This window comes from Aspergillus terreus, genomic scaffold (genome assembly GCF_000149615.1).
Source record: "Aspergillus terreus NIH2624 scaffold_13 genomic scaffold, whole genome shotgun sequence".
In the NCBI taxonomy this organism is placed as follows: Eukaryota; Fungi; Ascomycota; class Eurotiomycetes; order Eurotiales; family Aspergillaceae; genus Aspergillus; species Aspergillus terreus.
Genome location: NT_165936.1, coordinates 826,237 through 841,206, shown reverse-complemented (window position 1 = coordinate 841,206; position 14,970 = coordinate 826,237). Strand labels below are relative to the sequence as shown.

General features: G+C 53.6%; 9 protein-coding genes across 9 annotated transcripts; 3 read left to right on the top strand and 6 right to left on the bottom strand.

Annotated features, from left to right (window-relative positions):
• Nucleotides 1-48: 48 nt before the first annotated feature.
• racA (putative Rho GTPase Rac) lies at nt 49-1,002 on the top strand (the record flags this gene model as incomplete). The annotated part of the gene is made up of 6 exons (XM_001217383.1): nt 49-81; nt 155-187; nt 296-354; nt 413-593; nt 660-892; nt 942-1,002. 6 exons carry the CDS (start codon nt 49-51, stop codon nt 1,000-1,002), a joined length of 600 nt encoding a protein of 199 aa, XP_001217384.1.
• A 425-nt stretch (nt 1,003-1,427) lies between these two features.
• ATEG_08797 (RNA-binding protein) lies at nt 1,428-2,506 on the bottom strand (the record flags this gene model as incomplete). The annotated part of the gene is made up of 3 exons (XM_001217382.1): nt 1,428-1,617; nt 1,666-1,894; nt 1,948-2,506. The coding sequence occupies 3 exons, from the start codon at nt 2,504-2,506 to the stop codon at nt 1,428-1,430; spliced, it is 978 nt and encodes a 325-aa protein (XP_001217383.1).
• Nucleotides 2,507-3,368: 862 nt separating this feature from the next.
• Nucleotides 3,369-4,473, bottom strand: ATEG_08796 (uncharacterized protein; the record flags this gene model as incomplete). The annotated part of the gene is made up of 5 exons (XM_001217381.1): nt 3,369-3,550; nt 3,602-3,654; nt 3,703-3,801; nt 3,857-4,037; nt 4,086-4,473. 5 exons carry the CDS (start codon nt 4,471-4,473, stop codon nt 3,369-3,371), a joined length of 903 nt encoding a protein of 300 aa, XP_001217382.1.
• A 774-nt stretch (nt 4,474-5,247) lies between these two features.
• Nucleotides 5,248-6,340, top strand: ATEG_08795 (uncharacterized protein; the record flags this gene model as incomplete). The annotated part of the gene is made up of 2 exons (XM_001217380.1): nt 5,248-5,738; nt 5,791-6,340. 2 exons carry the CDS (start codon nt 5,248-5,250, stop codon nt 6,338-6,340), a joined length of 1,041 nt encoding a protein of 346 aa, XP_001217381.1.
• Nucleotides 6,341-6,720: 380 nt separating this feature from the next.
• Nucleotides 6,721-7,710, bottom strand: ATEG_08794 (cytochrome oxidase assembly protein SHY1; the record flags this gene model as incomplete). Its single annotated transcript, XM_001217379.1, has 3 exons — nt 6,721-6,830; nt 6,887-7,399; nt 7,461-7,710. 3 exons carry the CDS (start codon nt 7,708-7,710, stop codon nt 6,721-6,723), a joined length of 873 nt encoding a protein of 290 aa, XP_001217380.1.
• Nucleotides 7,711-8,117: 407 nt separating this feature from the next.
• Nucleotides 8,118-9,514, top strand: ATEG_08793 (UBX domain protein; the record flags this gene model as incomplete). The annotated part of the gene is made up of 4 exons (XM_001217378.1): nt 8,118-8,129; nt 8,205-8,326; nt 8,381-9,428; nt 9,476-9,514. 4 exons carry the CDS (start codon nt 8,118-8,120, stop codon nt 9,512-9,514), a joined length of 1,221 nt encoding a protein of 406 aa, XP_001217379.1.
• Nucleotides 9,515-9,823: 309 nt separating this feature from the next.
• Nucleotides 9,824-10,502, bottom strand: ATEG_08792 (uncharacterized protein; the record flags this gene model as incomplete). Its single annotated transcript, XM_001217377.1, has 3 exons — nt 9,824-9,856; nt 9,921-10,179; nt 10,261-10,502. 3 exons carry the CDS (start codon nt 10,500-10,502, stop codon nt 9,824-9,826), a joined length of 534 nt encoding a protein of 177 aa, XP_001217378.1.
• Nucleotides 10,503-11,176: 674 nt separating this feature from the next.
• ATEG_08791 (cytochrome P450) lies at nt 11,177-12,665 on the bottom strand (the record flags this gene model as incomplete). Its single annotated transcript, XM_001217376.1, has 2 exons — nt 11,177-12,577; nt 12,636-12,665. The coding sequence occupies 2 exons, from the start codon at nt 12,663-12,665 to the stop codon at nt 11,177-11,179; spliced, it is 1,431 nt and encodes a 476-aa protein (XP_001217377.1).
• A 600-nt stretch (nt 12,666-13,265) lies between these two features.
• On the bottom strand, nt 13,266-14,904 carry ATEG_08790 (uncharacterized protein; the record flags this gene model as incomplete). Its single annotated transcript, XM_001217375.1, has 4 exons — nt 13,266-13,799; nt 13,853-13,998; nt 14,059-14,108; nt 14,174-14,904. 4 exons carry the CDS (start codon nt 14,902-14,904, stop codon nt 13,266-13,268), a joined length of 1,461 nt encoding a protein of 486 aa, XP_001217376.1.
• Nucleotides 14,905-14,970: the final 66 nt, after the last annotated feature.

Sequence of the window (14,970 nt, the reverse complement as noted above, 5' to 3'; positions counted from 1 at the left end):
TCTCGTTCATTCTTCCTCACCCTCCACACAGAGCCATTCACTTTCAGGATGGCCACCGGTCCCGCGACTCAATCCCTGAAGGTCAGCTGTCGTCCGCTTCCCGTCGCTTATCGGTCGGTCTCCCAAACCGTGGCTAACGGACTTTGGTCTACAGTGTGTCGTGACAGGTGATGGTGCCGTTGGGAAAGTAAGTCCAAACACTACCTTTCATCTCTGCTTCGATCTTCGACCGTCATCAATCAACCGATTCCCACCTCGCACGATTCGACACTGGACCGACTAACCTCCCCGCCAGACATGTCTCCTGATCTCCTATACTACCAACGCTTTCCCCGGTGAATATATACCGACCGTGTTCGTGTCACTCCCCTGAACGGCCCGAAGCGAACCTGTCATTGACTTCTCCGCCCAGATTTGACAACTACACAGCGAGTGTGATGGTGGATGGCAGACCGATCAGCTTAGGACTCTGGGATACTGCTGGACAGGAAGATTACGATCGTCTTCGCCCATTGTCTTACCCTCAAACCGATGTCTTTCTCATCTGTTTCTCCATCGTCAGCCCCCCGTCATTCGACAACGTCAGGGCCAAGGTGATTCCCTCCTGAGGACGACAGACGACGACACGCTACCGAACCCCTGACTGACCCCCCGTGCAGTGGTACCCGGAAATCGAACACCACGCCCCCAATGTCCCCATCATCCTAGTCGGCACCAAGCTCGATCTGAGAGACGATCGGGCCACCATCGAAGCCCTCCGTCAGCGGAAGCAGGAGCCCGTCTCCTACGAACAGGCCCTCGCCGTGGCCAAGGAAATCCGCGCACACAAGTATCTCGAGTGTTCCGCCCTGACACAGCGTAACCTGAAGAGTGTGTTTGACGAAGCCATCCGGTACGTGCCTGCAATTCGTCAGTCAATGACTCCATGCTTACTTCTCCAGCGCGGTTCTCAACCCCCGACCCGCGTCAAAACCGAAGAAGAGCAAATGCTTGATCCTGTAGATGCATTCTATTTTCCTTCCATGGTAATATAAATCACTAATACGGCGTCTGGGTTTGGGTCTCATGCCCTCTGATGATTTGTTTCCTGCGTTGATTCCACCTCTCGTTTGATTGACGATCCTCATGCTTTGTCTCTGGTCGGGATCCACGTCCCGACCCATCTCTCTTTCCCTTCTAATGCCGTATAAAGATGTATCATGCTATACAATATCATGCAATGAATATGCGGATGGGCCGTGTCCATATCTCGGAACTCATTTCGATCCATGCCGACTACACGCTGAGAAGGCAGGTAAATCACCCAAGGACATGCGCTCAATTCATTCATTCCAAAAACAGAACGGAAGGATATCTCGGCGAATTGAACCAGTAAACTTTTAAAGCACATCAACAGAAACTCGCAGCTGTCTATGAATGCAATCCGACTATGCCATGCGGCCCAGGCGACTAGGGTGCACACCCGCATAATCACCCTGTCCAGTTTCTTCGCCGTGTTTCTTCTTCTCCTTTTCCTTCTTCTGCTCCTTGGCGTTGCGCTGTCTCTCCTCGTACAGCTTCTTGTTCTTGGCCTCGATCTTCGCCTTGCGGGCTTCCGTATTTCCACCGCCACCAGCACTGCATCCGTCAGTACGCTGCACGCTCAATATGCAGAAGAACACTCACGTCAGCTCAACATTGATCCGTCGCGGCGGATACTTTCCATCATCAAACATCGAGTGGTGGTACAGCTTGAGACAAGTCTTCATCCGGTCGTAGTTGTCGAACTCGACGAATCCAAACCCACGACACTTGGTCGGCTTGTCCCGCTGCGTCGCGACACGCACCGACAGCGGTTGGATTTTCGCAAAGTGGTTCGTCAGCGATTCGTGGTCGGCGGAGAAGGGCAGGTTGCCTGTGGAACGGTCAGTCAGCGCTCGCGCATCGGTGGGCTGGGACGCAACGTACCGACGAAGCAGATGAATCGCGCGCCCTTTTGCTTCTGGGCGTTGTCCTCAGCCGTTTGTTCCTCGGGCGCCTCGCTGTCGGCCGCCTTGGCCTTCTTTTCCTTTTTCGCCTTCTTGTCCTTCTTGGACTTCTTGTCGTTCGTCGCTCCGTCCGCGCCGTTTGTTGCCGGCTGTGCGGTCTCTGCAGCGGGCGTTACGTCCACGTCCATGGCGTCCGCGGACGGCTGCTCTGCAGCGCTGGTTTCGGCGGACTGGTCGTCGCTGGCCTCATCTTGCTTCTTCTTCTTTTCTTTCTTCTCCTTCTTTTCCTTCTTGTCTTTCTTCTCCTTCTTCTCTTCCTTGTCCTTCTTTTCCTTCTTCTCTTTCTTGTCCTTTTTCTCCTTCTTCTCCTTCTTTTCGGCCTCCCCGTTCTGGACAGGAACCTCTGCAGGCGTCACAGCATCAGCGACCTCCTCCGCCTTGCGCTTCTCCTTCTTTTCCTTCTTGGACTCCCGCTTGGCCTTTTTGCCCTCGGGGAGGACCGCGTCCTCGGGGTCGTTCTTGCGCTTTTTGTCGCCCATTGCAGATCGACTGACTTGAATAATATATAGACTCCGGGAATCGTCAAAACAAATAGCAAATGTATAGCAAAATGAACTTTAGAAAGGAAAACAAAATGCGGAGATAACGCTGGAAAATATGACGGACGGCGGGCAAAAAATTGGAAATTTCCTTTTTTGCCGGGCGGAGACATCAGGCGGTGAGCGCGTTCTCCATCTTATCTGCCTGAGGCATTATATGGTGGGTGGGACTAACCCGTTTGGGCGAGCTGCCAACGTCCATCTCTCTCCATGTCGCAGTTTGCTTTCGATCAACGCTTCGAACGTTTGGACCGCTGAGTGAATGCGTCTGCAGGAGTGATAGAGGTGCATTCACTGGGTAGCTGCAGTGACTTATGGCTGTTCGATTCCTAAAATGAGCTGGAGGATGCCTTCACTTCTGGTCGGAGACATAAATATATCTCCCTCTCCCATTTGTCTGACTCTTTTTCCACCTCAAACAGCTTTCCTTTCCTTTCTCTTGCCTATATAGTCAAGGATTTATGAAGTCTATATATATTCTTCAACTATGTTCTTGACATCGGGCATTGGGATCCATCATCCACCAAAACATGTGTCGCGTACCAGGCGTGTGCAGGCATATGGTGCACTGTGAGGCAAAAGACCAGTCCATTTCGTTGTAGTGGATGCGTAATGTAGTCCAGTATGGAGTGCTTTAGTGGTTGGAAGCGAATAATTGGGAGCCTCAAGTTACATTATGGTTGTCTTATCATGTCCGAATTTCTCAGAAGTATAGAAGAAGAGCATGTGAAATACATGGGTTGAAAGAACATCTCAATAGAAGCAATAGCCTGAACCTATACAACGCCTGTCGTGCACTCATCTAAAAGACCAAAATCTGAATCTTCTTCTCCTTGGCCCCATATCGCTCCTTGAATTCAGAGCGTGTCAGAAGTTGTAGCAGAGGGAAGTGCGTTTCCTTCATGTCGAAGATTCCCCGCTGCTTCTGGTCAACGTAAGAGCCGTCGATAACGATGCGCTGTAGATCATCCAACTTCAGAGAGCCTGTAGTCGTTAGAAAACCGAGACAAACATAGAGTCTCTCTATTCACATACCTGCGTCGATCAGATCAGAAATACGAGCGGGAGTGCCAGCTCCGATACCCGTACTGTGCAAGTTAGTTGAGTCGTCTATATAGAAAGTTGCAAAGACTCACCGAGCTCGTTCCAGGAATTGCTTCGCCTCCTCCAGTTTGATGTGCTTGGCGAACAGCTTGCCAATGATAGATTCTTTCGTTTGGAACGAACGAAGGGCTCTATATACAAGGTCAGGATCCCGCTTTGGAGTTTCCTGTCTTCGGTGCGACCTACCTCACAACATCCGCGGCTCTCAGTCCACCGGGAGAAACTACCAGCGTGTGGGGAGTACCCTTTGCTTCCGAGGCTTGGGCAAGACCGGCTCCTTTGTTAGGAGAGAACGCTTTGAGAAACGCAGGAAGCTGATCCAGCTGTCGGGGTGCATCGAAGGACGAAGTATCAAGGAATGCGACATCTATACAGTCAGCATTCGATCAACTGGGCATGCGGAGAGCAATCATACCCGGAATACTCAGATCACTCAGCTCGACAGAAGTAAGGTTCTTGTTATGTCTCTTTGACTTCTGCATGAGGTGATCGGCGAGTAATCCGCCGTCCATCTTTCCAATGTCCTCGTTGATGCTGCCTTTGCTCTCGGTGACCTTGGGATCTTTCGGCTCCGCATTCTGCTGAGGCTTATCTTTCTTGTCTTTCTTGACCTTTCGATTTTTCTTGTCTTTCTTGTCGTTCTTGCCTCCCTTATTCTTGTTATCCTTTCTCTTCTTGTTCGGGCCCTCCGCGCCCGCGGACGGAGCAGCAGCCTTGTTTTCTTTCGACTCCTCGGCCTCTCTCTTGCGCTTCTTGTCGACCTTTGTCGAGAGACCAGATGACTTGGGGGGTTCAGCAGACATTGTGGTTTTGCTGAGAATGCACTTGTGCAAGTTATAGCACTAGAACTCTTTCAATGGCGGGTTGTGAAGAGTTAAAAGAGAAATTGTCGCATGAAGCTCTTGATTCCGCGACAACTTTTTATGCTTACTCAGCCACCATCCTTATCGATAAGGCCGACCAATCAAAGTGCGGGCATCATTATTATGGTTGCGACGCGCTTCAATGATTAACTTGTGTTCATCCCACCTCTTCTCTCCTTTCTCTTCGCATATTCCCGTGTGCCATTGCCCAATCCACCTCCATACAATTTTATAGTTCTCCCAGATTCCGCACTTTCATACCCCCTTTATGCCAGCCAATTCCGTCCACTGAGCCCACCGCCATGTCAACAACCCCCAACCCGCGCGGCCGCCGCTCGCCGCGAGCGTCCGACGTCTCTGAATCATTCACCCCCATCGGAGAAACAACACTCACAGGCGTATGTCCCTCACAAAGAGTTATTTGGCAAAATGAGACTAATGTAGGCTCATGAAGTTGCGGCGACTCACCGGTGCAACGAGATACCCGCTCACGCCTAGTCGATTCGCAACGGGAACCCCCTCTCGCTTCACGCCGCGGAGTAGGGGCGTAGGCGCCCCGTCCACGCCCCATGGCCTACGTGCGATGCAGCGCCGGGCGGCGAACACGCCTGGTCGCGATCGGAGACGGAGTGGACGAGTCCAGCGGGAGACGACGTTTGATATTCTTCGGAATCTGGGAAAAGGTACGACATCCGTCTTGCGTGCAGCTACGCAATGCATGCCATGAGTCGGTTTGGTGGATTCGGGCTGACAGAAGTAGCTCTTGCGCCAACATCGCAGCCGATTAAATCTTCCCCGCAAGACCAACGACCTCCCGAGCCTGAACCGGAAAGAGACGAGATCGAGGAGCTGGATAACGAACCCGCGGTAGAGCGGCCGCGGTTGTCGTTGCCGTTGGAAGATGTGGAAGAGGTTGATGAAGCTAGCCCCGACCCCCGACCGCCTCGGCTGTCTCTCGCATTCGAAGACGATGGGACCGGCGAGGTTGACGTGGAGGACATCACGGTGGAGTACCCGCGTCGAGACATTAGTGATCGCGACCGCGCAAGGCTGTCGATGATGAGTTTCGGCGGTCCGCGATTGAGTGAACATTTTGGGGAGGCTACCCAACTGGAGAGTGAGTCTGAAGGTGGAGATGATACGGGTCTCGCCCACGATGAAGGAGCAGACGAGACCATGATCAGTCAGGGTGCCTTCGACGCTGGGTAAGTGGAATAACTGGATTGTCTGTTTTACAGGGTGCTAATATACATATAGTGGAGAGACGGATGACCTGGGGCGGTTCAATTTCGACTTCAATTTCCCATCTCCTCCGCCACCAGGGGAGGGAGATGACATGGATGGACCCCTGCATGACGATGATGGATTTGAGCTTCCGCCTGTTGACTTTGCAGCTGATACAGGCGCTGCTTCAGATGACAGCGGCGACGCTGGTGATACAGCCGGTGGTTTTGGCCTGGACCTCAATATCCAGCCCCGTGTCTCGCTGAGCGAAAGTCCTGGGATTGTCGGGGGAGGGTTGCGCGAAGAGGAACATGTTGCACCAGGAACCAAGCAGAAGAAACTGTCCCGACATGGAATCCCCGTTCCCAACATGCCCTCCGGAGTGATCCGCAAGCTGGCTACCAGGTTCGCACCTTCACGAGCTGGGTCAAAAGCAAAGATCAGCAAGGCAACACTGGCTGCCATTGAGCAGGCCTCCGCGTGGTATTTCGAACAGGCGGGAGAGGACTTGGCGGCATACTCGAAGCATGCTGGGCGAAAGACAATCGACGAAAGTGATGTGATAGCGTTAATGAGACGGTAAGTTGACTGTCTCCATACCAGAGTCAGGATACTGATTTATTAGGCAACGCCATCTCAATAGCGCCAACACGGTCTTCTCCCTCGCACAGAAGCATTTACCCAAGGAACTCTTGCAGGATATGAGACTGGCGATGCCGCCATGAAAGACAAATAAACACAATGCAATTCCCTAAACAACAAAACGCCGCCAATGAATGCGCCAGTCAAGAGTGATCAGATCTACCAGTTCCGGTTCTGACGGACACGACGTGTGGCCTCGTTGGGTCTCTTGCGGATGATCATCCACAACATGATCGATGTTGCGAAGCACAGGCCATACCTGATGAGAATGAGCCAAGTCCGACATTATTGATATGAGGAGCTTGGGGGATGATCGCACACTTACCATGTGAAGATGTATTGACTGTGGTTATTCCTCAGGTTCACCTCCGCCGCACGGCCGATGGGAATACCCTTGGGCTCTCTGTCCAGGTGTTCCACCATGTCCGGGACTAGAGACGTCAGTGTCAATCGCATCATAGCCAGGTAGGACTGTATATTAGCTTACTCATGGTCTCTTCAATCAAAACCGGCTGACTGCCGGTCAGTTCAGCCATCTGTTCCACATCAGGAAAGTAGAACTTCCCATCCTGTGGCTTGTTCTCCGGCGTAAACATGTTCTTCTTGTACGGCTCCCGTAGCAGACCCTCGACAGTTACCTCCCCCTGTGGCAGTCCTACCGCACGATCCTTCTGGTCCACCATCTTGCGCGAAATCCACCCGCGATTGACCAGCACGGTACTCTGACCGTCGCCGCGCTCGAGGGGCGTGATGACGACGTAACCATCCTGACCCTCGCGCATCCGAGGCCCAACCAGCATCTCCTGATCATGTCTCAGACGTCCGGTGGCGTAGACCCGACGATAGTCAAATTCCGAGATAACCTCCGGGTCAATTTGCGGAGGCAGCGGGAGCGGCGGCTTGATCAGACGGTCTTCGTACTTGGCAATCAGTTTGGTTTTCCAATCGAGGCGCTGAATCTGCCATGTGCCGAGGGCGAACGAGATGATAGGGATCAGGGCTATACATATGTTGATTAGCCTATGCGCTTCCGCAGCTTGAATGCGCCATCAAACACATACCCAGGATAATCAGACCAGGGCCATGCTTCCGACCTGTCCGGACAATCTGCGCAGGGTGATCGACGACCGACAGCCAGCGCGGATCATCTGCCATCTGGTTGAACTGGCTTTGGAAACGGATCTGTTGAGTGCGGCATCTGGCGCAAATGGAATCCAGCTTGAAGACCATGCGAGAGCTTCGCAGCGACGCGGTTGGCGGCTGCCATGCCGTTGCGGCGGTCCGATGAAGGACCGAAAAGATAGACCGCATGGTCAAGTATAGACCTAGCGTTAGAACCCGATGGGTTGCGAGAGGGATTGAATTGGACTTGTGGGCTGGCTGGCAAAAGGGCGTTGAGGAAGAAAAGAATCGGAGTGACGGGCGAATTTCCGAGGGGCGCTCGTGATCGGCGGCCGGCGGCCACTTGGTCCGGGCAGCTACATCATCTCAATCATCGTCCTCTCCTCGTCCACGACGACGCTTTCTACTCCCTTATTATCTACTCAATGCCTGCAATGTTCTTCTCCGGAACCCTCCAGGAAGGCATCGCCTTGGCGGTCTCTCAGGCCAAAGCGGTGATCTGCTTCGTTCGCGGTTCGTTGTCGCCAGCTTTCCCCGGTTGTTTGTTCCCCGCATAACTGACACCGTCGCGCAGACGATGGAGAGACGAGTTCGCAATGGGAGGAGGAGTATTTTTCAGATGAGGAGGTAATTCTACCATTTGGGAATTGCATTATAGAGGCTGACATTTAGTTTGTCCGCAGTTCGCGCAGCAGATACTGGCCACGAAATCCGTTCTGCTACGACTCCCCAAGGATAGCCAAGAGGCCGGGTTTTTAACGTCATTCTGTCCGATTACCAAGTTTCCTACAGTGGTTGTGATCAAGTATGGCTGAGCGTTTGCGATCTTATCTTTGGGACGTATTTGACTGGTGTTCAGGAACGGCATGCTCCGCGACTATATCGTGCCCGAGATCTCGAAGGACCACTTCCACGCTCGATTGCGCGGCCTGCTTGACGGCGGTGATGCTTCTGGACAGCCAGCAACGAGTGCACAGAATACTGCTACGAATCAATCCGCGACGTCTACACCTGCGCCAGCCCCTGTCCCTGAACCACAGCCTGCATCTACTCCAGTCGAACCTCGCCCCGAACCACGTCCATCTCAAACACAGACCCAGAATGTACAGACAACAGGTGCTGCAGGGACGACAGGGAGAGCCCAATCATCTGAGTCCACTCCCGTGGCTCAGTCGTCTGTATCAAAACCGCAACCCCCTAAATCAAAGCATGATCCCGTGCCGAAGTCTCGTCAACCTAAGCAGGAAAGTAAGCCTAAGGAAGAACAAAAGCCAAAGATTAGTATCACGAAACGCCAGCCGACCGTCGAAGCTGTCGATGAGATCACAGAAGAACGCAAACCTTCGGCCTCCTTACCTCCCACACAATACCGGTTGCAGGTACGGCTCTTTGACGGAAGTTCCATTCGGTCGAGTTTCGCTCCCTCCCACACGATACGTCGAGACGTCCGTCCTTGGATCGATAGCCAGATCACAGAGGGCAAACGCCCCTACAATCTCAAGCATATCTTGACGCCACTGCCAAACCACACGCTCACTATTGCCGAAGAAGAACAGAGGCTCGAGGAGCTCGGCTGGGGTTCAAGCGCTAATTTGGTCATGGTCCCCATCAGCTCGTACACCGAAGCATATTCTTCCTCTTCGTCGAGCTTGCCAGTGCGAGCCGTCTCCTCCGTGTACGGACTTGTTTCTTCGGCGGTGGGTTTAGCAACCGGTCTGGTAGGGTCTTTCTTGCCCTTCGGTTCCGGTCAAACAACGCCTTCTGAGGCAACCCCCACGGCGAACACCCCGTCATCCGGTAACAGCACGCCGAGATCGCGTGCCCCAGCGTCCAGAGGACCCAATATCCGGACACTGAGGAACCAAGCTGGGGAACAGGATGACCGACAATTCTACAACGGGAATCAGGTATGCGGCTTGTGTTTTGTCCATGTCTCATCACTAACTCGTGCTAGCTGAATTTTGAGCCTCGGCGTGACTCAGATACCCGATAGGAGAGACTGTAGCGAGTACGTAGTCGTGGCGTTTGGTTTGGTATACACTGGGAAGCTATTGTCATATCTGAAGCGTGTATCAACTAGCTGCAGAGTGGAATGTGTCTTTTTATTATATTTTGCTTTGTCTGGCGGATCCGACCAGACGGTTAAATAAGAACCATGTCAAACCCAAAGTACAGATGGTATACAGGATCGGGAGATTACGCCGCTATGCAAACACAACCCAGGACGAAGCCGTCCCCGGTATCGAAACAGATTTATGTATTGGATGAGCTCCATAACATCACAAGCGTGCACCAACGTCGCCTAGTAAGGCTTAGCCGCCGCCTGGCAAGCTTTCTATAAACCCATTAGTACGTTCCACACCCACTTCTACACCCGTTATAACCATCGGAAAACCTACCAGCTGGTCCAGATACCATCCGCAGATGCTCATGTTGCCCTGGTTCTCGTCCATGCACTTGCGGAAGTTGCGCACATCCGTCTCGCAGGCCGGGTTCTCCCAGGAGCTGTTGGTGGCGCTGCTCTGCCAGAGCCCGGCGTCCATGGGCTGGGCCTGGGCCGGGGGCGGCGCCTGCTGGGACTCGGCTGGGGCGCTGGAGCCGCCACCGCTGAAGAGGCCGCCGATGGCGTGGCCGATAGACGAACCGACGGCGACACCACTGCGAGAAGATTCTGTCAGTCTCGTTTCGTTCTTCCGAGGACGGACGGCTTTAGCCGAGGATGTTGGGAGCGGTACTTACGCGGCGGTCGACGCCATCTGGCCGAACAGTCCGGGGCCGGCGCTCTGCTGCACGGGAGCCGCCTGCGGAGGAGGGTGAGGGTAGGCCTGCTGCTGCTGCGGGTGGGCGGCGGTCGAGTGAGGCTGCTGCTGCTGGTGCGACTGCGGCGCAGCGGCCGGGCGGGCGGGCGCGGCGGTCGGTCTGGTAGGGGCGCTGCGGGCGGGAGTAGGGGCCGGAGCGGCACCGCGACGTTGACGAGGCATGGTTGAGTGTGTGGGGGTGGTTGATGTATGTGGGTTGAGGTGGATGATGTGGTGGTGAGAGAAGGAGAAAGAGAGGGTCTTATATTGCGGAAGTTGAGGCGGAGAATCACACCGTCGGGCGGAGAATCGCGAAAAGTCCGATGGCCGCGGGTGATTGGTGGGTGTGGGGTATTATGTCAGCAGAGTCGGGGATTACGGTGCCGGTAATACAGTTGTATCTTAGCCGGGATTTCGTGTATTCTATGTATCGTGTTACGCTCTCTTTCCGACAACATCTGCATGTATGGGATAGTGGCTGTGTGCAGGAGGGAATCCAAAGTTGTTGCCTTCTATTCGTAGAGGGAGGCCGTCAAATAGATAGTAGATGTCTACTTTGGGGGTATATTACAGATGATGAGCCAAATTCTAAGGACTGTTCAGGAAAAGACATTCTAGACGTGCTAATACTTTGCCCCAAGGTATACTTTCTCAAACCAAGGTGACAAGTTAGCTATTTTGACGATAGATGTGCACTTGTCGGCGTGAGGCGCACCCAGAGCGGCTTATTCTCCCAGACAATGTAGCTCCGTGCATTGTCCCAATCGGTGGTCCGGGGGTCCAGCGTGATATCAAAGTGCCAGATGAGCTTGGAAAGGATGGTTCTCATTTCAGCGTAGGCAAGGCTGATGCACAGGTCAGTCATTGTCTGTGCCGGGGACCTTTGATAGGGAGCAAACCATACTTTCTACCGATGCACGCCCGCGGCCCATATGAGAACGGCTGTAGCGCTTCTCGCTTATCGTTGCGGAATCGACTATCCTCGTTATCTCTGAGCCAGCGCTCTGGAAGGAAAGAATCCGGTTCGGCAAAGTTAGATGAACTGCGGAAGGTGGGATAGTGTGCCACGGACACAGATACCTATAGCCATTTCCATTCATATCCCGAGTCAGTCGACTAGAGTTCTCAATAGGGAAGGGACAGAAACATACACCTCCCGGTATATGCTCTCCATTCACCACAGCGCCACCCTCGGGGACCAGCCGGGGCCCGATGGCTGGCGCTGGCGGATACATTCGCAGGCTTTCTTCGATGATTGCATTGAGGTACGGGAGCTTTCCAGCGGCAAGAAAGGTGATCTCCTCGTCCTTGGAGAACGCCTGACGGACTTCTTCCGTGAGCGCCTTGTAGCACTCGGGGTTCTTCTGGAGGTAGTAGACACATGCCGACAGCGTGGTGGCAGTGGTCTCGCTGCCGGCGGCGATCAGAAGGGCGGCATTGACTTCAATCTCGGAGCGAGACATGCCCCTCTCGTCATTGTATTTCAGGATGTACGATATGAAATCGGGCCGGGTCGTGTCCATGTCCAGCCGTCGAGTCACCATCTCCTTGCTGAGACGGTAATGGTCCGCTCGCTTGCGGAGGAGACTCTTTGGCATGAAGTACCGGATGATCTTAGCAAGCGTGGGATAGATCGTTAGAGCGCGGAGAAGGGCGCCGGTCTTGATGCTCTGGAAAAGAATCGCAACCCACGGATGATATGCGGAATCCTTCAGACAGCCGAACGGCTCCCCGAAGGCCAGATCGCCAACAATGTCGAACGTGAGATAGTTCAGCCAGTGGAGTAGATCGACGTCCTGTGAGTTGTTGGCCAACTCCCCCAGACGTGTGATAAACAGGTCGATATAAGCCATGACGAGAGACTCCTGGTCTCGCAATGACCGCTCCGAAAACGCATGCGTCAGGAGCCGTTTTTGCCGCGCATGGTCTGCCTCGCTCGAGTTGATCAGGTTGGTGGACCCGTTCGATGAGGGAATGTAGAACTCGGGATCCTTGCGGAAGGGCGGCGCGCCGGCCTTGCGGTGGCCGTAGATATCTGTCCACGCCTGTGGATCGCTGAAGGTGAGGGAATTGGGTCTTATTCGAACCACATCGCCATGCCTCTCATGGAGCTCTCGGATGCGCGAGTGCAGTTGACCCGTAACTGACCATTTGGTGTAGGGCAGATTAGAAATCGCTGCCAGCTTCGGCCCGGGATACTTGCTCAGTGGGTGGAGGAGCACCCGGTACACGATGCGGCAGACGAGGCCAGCGATGGCCTGTTGAGATGCTGTTAGTCCAGTGAGCGTCTCAGAGACAAGCAGCAAAACATCCCACCGTAGTGAGCAGGATATTCCATCCCGCCATAATCTCGCCTGCTTCCTTTCTGGGGATGGCTTCGAGGGGTGACAACGCCAGATGTCAGCTGAGACTTCCAACTTAGTGAAGTACAAAGATGAAAGCTAGACACGATTCCTGCAAGGTAATCAGGTAGACTGAAATCCGGCTGAGCTGACTGATCGTCCTGTGTGCATCCTGTATGCATCCTGCGTGCATCGATGTATGCAGGCCAAGAGGACACAGCAAGGAGCCAAATGGCGGTATAGGAATGGAATGGACTCTAGGGATTGGCAGTATCATTTCTTCAGCTCTTGATATGTACCTGCCGCATGAATGTAATATGTAAGGAATGTCCAGCATTCTCGGGGCTGCTATACGCAACATTACGTAGCGTTCTGCAGGGCTATCCACAGCATGAATGCCCTCCTCCACACATACTTGCCGAAGCATTGATTCTCCTGTCTCACTTCCTCATCCGAGACTGGCTTAAGCGTTGTGGAATCAAACTCATGCGTCTACATCCAACGTCGTCCAAGCAACGATAAAGTCGTATTATCTATCTTGCGTCATTCAGGCATTTGTGTTGTAAAGTGCAGTCGAACGTATGTGCAAAGAACCAGAACATGATCAGACGATGCGTCTCATAACCTTCACCGCCGACTCACCATAGGGGCTTTCGAGCGCCCTGACCGCGAAGGCAGTAGCAAGACCCCGATTGCCTACGTTCAGGCCGAAAGAGGCAAACCGGTAAACCCACTCCACTGGCCAGCCGCCATCCTCGCATTGTTTTCCCCTCAAGCTGTCCATGTCTCTCGCACTGTCGATACCAAAGCTACGGCAGGCAAGGATCCGCGCTGCCAATGAGACCGCTTCTCCAGGTGCGCCCACCCGCTCACGCAGTCGGTCTACCAGAGGCAAGACAAGTTGTTCCCGTAGGCTCTGATTCCGGACTGCCAGGCAGAGGCGTGCAAGGAAAAACAAAAACAAATCGGGCGATGGGTAGTATCGGGTGCCCGAGAGATATGCCCGGTTGATCAGGATGTCTCGAATCCAATGGAACGTTGGAAGGACGTCTCGCTCTCGGTTATGCCTGCAGAAAACACCCAAGACGTTGATACATACGACTGGGTCGACTCGAGGGCGCGAGGAATCGAAGTAAGTCTGCAGTCGCATTAGCCGGATGCTTGGGACAGCGTCGGTGGTCGTGCGCATACCATAAAGATACCGTCATCGGTGACGAATTTAAGCATCTCATCCAGGACAGAAGAGACCACATCCTCGGCCACAGGAAGGACCGAGAGAGCCATAGATGTGGTGTCCATGTCATCGGGGAACGTGGCTGTTGTGAGCTTGGGAGGCCCTAAACGCATCGTGTGAAGATTAGCGAATGACTGATGCAGAATGAGATGTTACAACGAACCTATGAAGTAATTCCAAGTCCTTTTTCCAGCCTGAAGCTTCACCAATTCCCTGTCCTATCCGTCAGTCTGATGGTACGACACTGTATCATTTGCGCGACGACGCCGCCGCCGTACCTGTCCTGGGCCAGCTCCAAGATGAGGAGCTGAGCAAAATTATCTTGGATAGTATCGCCGGTGTTGGTCACACTATCCATCTTTTTCGCATTGGCCGCTAGGAACTGCAGGCCGCGATGGACCGGATCGCCCAAGAAATTTAATACAACCCGACGGAGATCTTGCTGACTCTGAAATAGAACGCCTCGGATCCCTACCGACTGGGCGGCGATGACATTCTCCAACTTGTCATCTATAAACATGATCGCATCGCCTGATAGGCCAATCTCCTCCATCACCCGCTGGTAGAAGCAGATGCTCGGCTTCCTCATGCCCATGAGACCGGATATATATATCCTATCAAACACAGGATACTCCGCGTTGATTGAATGCATTACGTCTTGCTCTGGCCGGGGCGTGTTGGTCATCCCACACACCATCAACTCGCCCCCGGCATCCTTCTTGACTTGCTGGATAAACAACAGTGTCTCATGGTGAACCTGCAGGCTCTTGCGCGCCTGTTTCAGCGTGTCTTCCATGTCCGCGGCGCTGATATGAAAACGGTCTGCCACTCTGGCATAGCAGTCCTCTCTCGAGTACCGTCCGCACTCGTAGTCATGCCATATGTCAGAGGACATGATCATTTTGAGTATCTGGGGCGGCACCGCAACATTGCTGGGAGGCTTCCACGAGCAGAGAACATTGGAAAAGTCAAGAATAAGCGCCTTAACTGGACCCTTGGTGATAGCCATTGCTTTTTTTTGGCCAGACACCCCACAGCAATTTGAGAACCTGGGTCAACGGGGGACTGCCATCAA